The sequence below is a fragment of the Hyalella azteca genome, unplaced genomic scaffold (assembly GCF_000764305.2).
Source record: "Hyalella azteca isolate HAZT.00-mixed unplaced genomic scaffold, Hazt_2.0.2 contig11002, whole genome shotgun sequence".
NCBI classification, from domain to species: Eukaryota; Metazoa; Arthropoda; class Malacostraca; order Amphipoda; family Hyalellidae; genus Hyalella; species Hyalella azteca.
In genome coordinates this window covers 14,702-21,954 of record NW_025941015.1, presented here as the reverse complement: position 1 = coordinate 21,954, position 7,253 = coordinate 14,702, and the positions used below count along the sequence as shown (strand labels likewise).

Sequence of the window (7,253 nt, the reverse complement as noted above, 5' to 3'; positions counted from 1 at the left end):
GCTCCCAGCACGCTGCTCGTGGCGTCAGTGTTGCTCCCAGCACGCTGCTCGTGGCGTCAGTGTTGCTCCCAGCACGCTGCTCGTGGCGTCAGTGTTGCTCCCAGCACGCTGCTCGCTGGCGCATTGCCCACGCACGCGACGGTGTGCCAAAACCTCAAAAAAACATTTGTCTCACAAACGTTCGTAGTAGGAGAAATCTTAAACATTTTGTCCTGACAAACGTTTGTAGTAGGAGAAATCTCAAACATTTGTCCTGACAAACGTTCGTAGTAGGAAAAATCTCAAACATTTGTCCTGACAAACGTTCGTAGTAGGAAAAATCTCAAACATTTGTCTTACAAACGTTCGCAGTAGGAGAAATCTCAAACATTTTGTCCTGACAAACGTTCGTAGTAGGAGAAATCTCAAACATTTGTCTCACAAACGTTCGTAGTAGGAGAAATCTCAAACATTTGTCTCACAAACGTTCGTAGTAGGAGAAATCTCAAACATTTGTCCTCACAAACGTTCGTAGTAGGAGAAATCTCAAACATTTTGTCCTGAAAAACGTTCGTAGTAGGAGAAATCTCAAACATTTGTCCTGACAAACGTTCGTAGTAGGGGAAATCTCAAACATTTTGTCCTCACAAACGTTCGTAGTAGGGGAAATTCATCGAGGTGGATCATTAACAATTGTGTATGTTGGACGAACGTGCCATGCAATGGTCGACCCTGAGCTCTACACTGTTAGCCTGTGTGTCAAAAGCTGAATTTTAAAATGAAATAAAATCACATATGGTTAATATAGTTAATAAAATGTTGTAATACTTTGAGAGGATTAGAAATTGCTTATTTCTAATCCTCCTAATTAATCCTAATCTAATTCTAATCCTAATCTAATCCTCTAATAATTTTATCGTCAAAATTACTGACTCGGTTTTAATTAATTAGCTGAAGCTGACGGGACTCAGGCTTATTCATTCATTATTTTTTTGAGATTGAGTAAGAAATACTCGTACTTCAGAACTCTTTTGAAAATAGCGTTTGTTTGCTTAACAGTAAAAATGAGCGATTAAAACTGTTCGCACATTTTGTGTATAAATCAACAAATTCTGCCATCTCAAACTAATATTTATCTGAGTAGATGAAACGTAAACTTATCGATGACATTTTCTTATTCGTCGCATTCCATGTAGGCATTATACCAGAGATTTGGCGCTTAAAATAATACTAATAATATTATTAATAAATAAATAATAATAATATTATTAAAATTTGGCGCTTAATAAAAAACGTCCCCTATTTTTATCCCCAAAAAGTCATATAAATTTCTATAACGCAACAAATTAGCTTAAAATAATACTAATAATATTATTAATAAATAAATAATAATAATATTATTAAAATTTGGCGCTTAATAAAAAACGTCCCCTATTTTTATCCCAAAAAAGTCATATAAATTTCTGTAACGTAACAAATTATTCTTCAGATCGTGGCAAGAAGAAAACAACGAATACTCTGGCGACAGTCGCTTGTCACCTCCCGAGCAAGTGCGTCTTGACACCAACTTCCTTGTGACGAGCATGTCGTTCGGCACGAGCACTCCACAGCAGGAGCTTGAAGCCTCCACCAGGAGGGCGTACTACACTAGAGTCACCTGCACCAGGCACCTCATGCTCGCGACCGGCCACAACAAAGGGCGCATCAGGATATGGGATCCACACACTGGTGGGTCATGATAATGGGGCAGGGGCTTTATTATTATTATTATTATTATTTTTAGAGCATTTTCTCAGTTATGGAAAAAATGCACTATTGTACTCGCCATGTCCGTCCGTCCGTCTGTCCGTGACCTCAAGTTTTCGTCGACGAGAAAATGCGCTCTCTGTCACTCACTGCAGTGAATACTGAGTTATATTTTTTATGGTATCTTATTATTGCCCAGCCCCTCTCGTGCAATTAAATATGATGAATTAATTTTTTTTGTAAAGTTCACTAGTCCAAAAACGATGATATCATGATTTATGTTTAATGAACCTGATGATTGCTTTAAAAGATGCTGATTCATGATGGAATGAACGTGAGACTAGAGTCTCGTCTAGTAACATTGTTGCCGGCGCAATGGAATGGGTAAGTCGGGTCCTTTGGTCTCTGGCGACAATTTAGGTGGAATGAAAATAGACTTCTGGGCCCATACTTTCAAAACTCGCTAAGTGAACGTAAGTACTTACGCTCTATTTTCTTATCTATGATTGGTGGATTTTGCTTGAAAGGCCGTCAATGATTGGCTGATGAACTTACGATCTCTTAACTTGTTTTGAAGGTATAGGCCCTGGATTTGCATATATTGCTCAAGCACAGAGTAGCGTTACAGATGCAAATGTTGGATGAATAAAGTTCGACTAGACATAGGAATGGTTTAACCAGATATTGTTAGCGTGAGAGAGGTCTTTGAGCGAGGCAATTGCAGTCGTCAGAGCATGGGACGTCAATCTGCCTGCTGCTTATATTTCTTACAAATTTCCGGTACACCATCACATGCACGAATAGTTTGATTATTGACGTTTCCGATGTGCTTGAAAATATAAAGAGCTACTTAAAAACTAAAATAAAACATCCTTCGAGTCACCGACATGTGGAACAGCCTCCCTGATAACATCGTTGAAGCTCCGAGTATGAACATCTTCAAAAACAGACTAGACGAAGCTATGCAGGAGCACATGTTCAGTCTTAAAATGTCTAGCAAATTACGGAGCAGGCAATAAGTCCAGCAGCTATCTCAATCAATCGTCAGCTATGGAAAGATCGGGTTCCAAAGGCCGGATCCCTTGTGAATCAAAGCACGAAAAGTTCAAGAATCGGCAACAGGCCATGGGCCTATTTCTTCAACGCCGACACTTCTATTCTATTCTATATGAAATAAATGAAACATTCAATAACAGATTTGGTTTGCGATGAAAAATACTGGAATAACTGCCCGGCCATGACATCGTATGAATATCAATTGTTGACAAATCACAGATCAGCATTCCGCTTCCGCAAAGGTTTGAGATTGACTACCAATGATTAAGGATCCTCGCAGATGGACATATTTGTAGGACACATAACATGTTTTTAAACATCTACTTCTTGGGCATACTTAGTGATTGAAAAATAATAAAAAAATAGAGGCATACCGAGCAAGTTTGAGCGCTTGTCTTGATCCCATGTGGTTGAACCTGATTCTTGATGATGATTCGGAAAATTTGATCCCGCCTTAAACGAACTCTTCTCCTCGTTAATTTATTATTCTAACATGCCTTTATTTATATTCTTATCGACGACGCTATTAATAATGTGGATGTACCCGTTCCAAACCAATACTACATACATAGAATAAAAATGAATATGGCCTGTAGTTTATACATGATGCTGTTGAAATTTTAAATAAAAGAAGACAAATGCCATTGTTAATTTATTATTCTAACATGCCTTTATTTATATTTGCATAGAAGACGCTATTAATAACGTGGTAGTACCCGTTTCAAACCAATACTACATAGAATAAAAATAAATATGGCCTGTAGTTTATACATGATACTGTCTAAATTTTAAATAAAAGAAGACAAATGCCAGAATGTGTGGATTTGATCATTGCAGTCTCTTTCACATCCATTGCATTATTTTCCATGTTTTTTTATCATTGCACTGTTGCTGACATGTTAATGGGATGCAGGAAGCCTGATATTTTTCATGTTTTTTTTTGCCATTGCACTGTTGCTGACATGTTAATGGGATGCAGGAAGCCTGATATTTTTCATGTTTTTTTATCATTGCACTATTGCTGACATGTTAATGGGATGCAGGAAGCCTGATATTTTTCATGTTTTTTTGTCATTGCGCTATTGCTGACATGTTGATTTTACAGGAAGCCTGATGCTGGACCTCACCGACCACACCAAGGCTGTGACATGCTTGGCTTTTGCGCCCGACGGCAGCTTGCGGCTCGCCTCAGGCTCTGAGGACGGTACCGTCAAGGTGGGCACCAGGGACCTGGGCCTATACTTTCAAAAAAGTTAAGAGATCGTAAGTTCATCAGCCAATAAGTATAGGCCTAGGGACCTATACTTTCAAAAAAAGTTAAGAGATCGTAAGTTCATCAGCACCGCTACCGCTACCGCTACATGCTCTAAATGTAGCGGCCGCTACCGCTACCGCTACATGCTCTAAATGTAGCGGCCGCTACCGCTACCGCTACATGCTCTAAATGTAGCGGGCGCAACCGCTACAATTGCTCAAATGTAACGCCGCTACCGCTACTGAAAATGTAGCGGCTACTAGTAGCGGCCGCTACATGTAGCGCGCTACTGCCCATCTCTGCCAGGGACCAACTTGGTTGTTGTAGACGGTTGACTTCAGGCCGCAGTGTCGACTTGGTTGTTGTAGACGGTTGACTTCAGGCCGCAGTGTCGACTTGGTTGTTGTAGACGGTTGACTTCAGGCCGCAGTGTTGACTTGGTTGTTGTAGACGGTTGACTTCAGGCCGCAGTGTCGACTTGGATGATTGGTGTAGACGGTTATTTATAATTTGAAGGGCAGAATGGTTATGCAATACATCTATTAAATTTGGTTTAAATTGAGGCTGAAAATATGACTGAATTACTCTTTAATGAATGAATTTATTAACCGCGACATGCTTGTAATTTGTTCCTTGCTGATCGATTGATTAACGTGCAGTGAGAGCTTCACTATTGATACAACACATGGCCGAGTTTTCTATTGCATGTTGTGTTGGTGCAGGTATGGGACATGACAGACGACGGCAACATGTTCAAGACTCTGCGCGACCATAAGCGTCCTGTTAGAAACCTCGCCTGGTCTCCCAACTCCAGTCTGCTCTGCACCACAGGCGACAAACAGAAGGTACTTTATTCTTCTGTTCGCTCACCAGTCATCGCAGTTATCTGTACACTCTTGTCTAGGTATAGAATAGAAGTGTCGGCACTGAAGAAATAGGCCCATGGCCTGTTGCCGATTCTTGAACTTTTCGTGGCTTGATTCACAAGGGATCCGGCCTTTGGAACCCGATCTTTCCATAACTGACGATTGATTGAGATAGCTGCTGGACTTATTGCCTGGTCCGTAATTTGCTAAGCATTTTAAGACTGAACATATGCTCCTGCATAGCTTCGTCTAGTCTGTTTTTGAAGGTATTGTCCTTGAAGTTGTTAATTATTCATAACATTATTCGCTGTCGTGGGTATTTCTTAGCTTGCATTCAACACAGAGACTGTACAAGCTGTTCGTTAAAGGAGATGGACGTCGAATCTCCGCTACAATCAAAAATTAACAACCTCGCGTGCAGTCGATCGTCATCAATCTTTACGTCTACGTTGTATGTCACAATCCATAAATATCGAAGCAAACTAGCGCTGTAGGACACTAACTTCTTTATTGTGTACAGGCGTTACCCATTGCCATGTTAGACAGCTAATTGCACACATTCGTATATGCTGTCAAAGTTGTTATAACAATGATTGAACCATCATAATTGCATAGCGTGCAGGCAAAATGCAAAAGCACAATATTGATCATAATAATGCATTATACTGATGATGGGTGGCTGTGATGAGCTGCCAGGCGGTAGAGAGCTGGAGAACATTGAGTTTGGACCGGAAGACATGGAAATAAGTATCAAAGAATTGGCGACGTTTTCAGCACCAGGACCCGACGGAATTCCGGCAGTGCTGTTGAAGAAGTGTGTTGGAGCACTGAAGGCTCCGCTCACAATGCTCTGGAAAGCCTCGATAACAGAGNGATGATAAACGGACTGGCTCCCAACTTTGAGAGTGAGACCTCCAAATTAACGACATATTACAACGAAAGAAGGGGGAGACTGTGCAGGATTCCTCCATTTAATTACCGAGCCGCGGCCAGAGTACGGACTCTTCGTGAGGGATCACTGTCCGTGGTAGGACCGAGGCTCTTTAATGCCTTGCCAAAAGCGCTGAGAGGAGGGGAGTTCACCCTTGCAACATTCAAGAGACGACTGGACAAGTGGTTGAGAAAGATCCCGGACTGTCCAGTAATGGGAAACTACCCTCAGCAAGTGACAAGCAACAGCATCTTGCATCAGCTGGCCCAAATGAGGGCAAATAGACGGAACACGTCCAACGTTACATCCGACGACGACTCGGAGACGGAGGACGACGAAGGCGGCGCATCAGCGTGACCTTGGACTACGACGTCCTAAACTCATCATAAGGTCATAAGGTCATAAGGTCTGTGTGGTGCAGTGGTGAGAGACTCTGTCTCTTGCACCCAGCGCCCGGGTTCGAGTCCCACTGAGGACAAGTTCTTCCGGGAAGCTCAGCTCATGGTCAACTCAGCCATTCATCCAACTCTGGTTGATAAATGAGTACCTGGCTTGTCCAGGGTGTTGTGTAATGCAACTAAATGGTTCTGGCGGGTCAGCGAGTCAGTGATGGTCGTGGAACTACCAGTGGCACCGAGTGCCCGGAAAAACTGACCTATCACCCCCCCTCCCTAGTCGCCACTGCCAGGATGGGCTATTACAACAACAACATACTGATGATGGTACCCGAGCTATGATGAGAAGAGTATATAATTGTGTGATGTGCAGGCGCTGCTATGGAGCACCGTGGACTAGCACATTATTGATCATAATAATGCATTATTCTGATGATGGTACCCGAGCTATGATGAGAAGAGTATATAATTGTGTGATGTGCAGGCGCTGCTATGGAGCACCGTGGACTACACGCTGCTGTGCCGCCTCTGTGGCCACTACAACGACGTCCTGTCCTGTAGCTTCTCTCCTGATGGCGCCACAGTGGCGACCGCGTCCTCTGACACCAGGGTGCTGGTGTGGGACACGTGTACGGGTGAGTGGGACACCAGGGTGCTGGTGTGGGACACGTGTACGGGTGAGTGGGGTAGCAGGGTGCTGGTGTGGGACACGTGTACGGGTGAGTGGGGCACCAGGGTGCTGGTGTGGGACACGTGTACGGGTGAGTGGGGGTCTCTTATACACATCTAGATGTGTATAAGAGACAGTATCTGTACACTCTTGTCTAGGTATAGAATAGAAGTGTCGGCACTGAAGAAATAGGCCCATGGCCTGTTGCCGATTCTTGAACTTTTCGTGGCTTGATTCACAAGGGATCCGGCCTTTGGAACCCGATCTTTCCATAGCTGACGATTGATTGAGATAGCTGCTGGACTTATTGCCTGGTCCGTAATTTGCTAGGCATTTTAAGACTGAACATATGCTC

The 7,253-nt window shown here is 42.9% G+C and overlaps 1 protein-coding gene across 1 annotated transcript in view; it reads left to right on the top strand.

Moving 5' to 3' along the window:
• Positions 1–7,253, top strand: part of LOC108668387 (WD repeat and SOCS box-containing protein 1) — a 21,114-nt gene that overhangs the window by 9,921 nt on the left and 3,940 nt on the right. The window contains exons 3-6 of the mRNA XM_018155591.2: positions 1,469–1,707; positions 3,887–3,996; positions 4,759–4,881; positions 6,713–6,999. Coding sequence (XP_018011080.2) covers positions 1,469–1,707; positions 3,887–3,996; positions 4,759–4,881; positions 6,713–6,999 — 759 coding nt within the window. The remainder of the gene's footprint in view (positions 1–1,468; positions 1,708–3,886; positions 3,997–4,758; positions 4,882–6,712; positions 7,000–7,253) is intronic.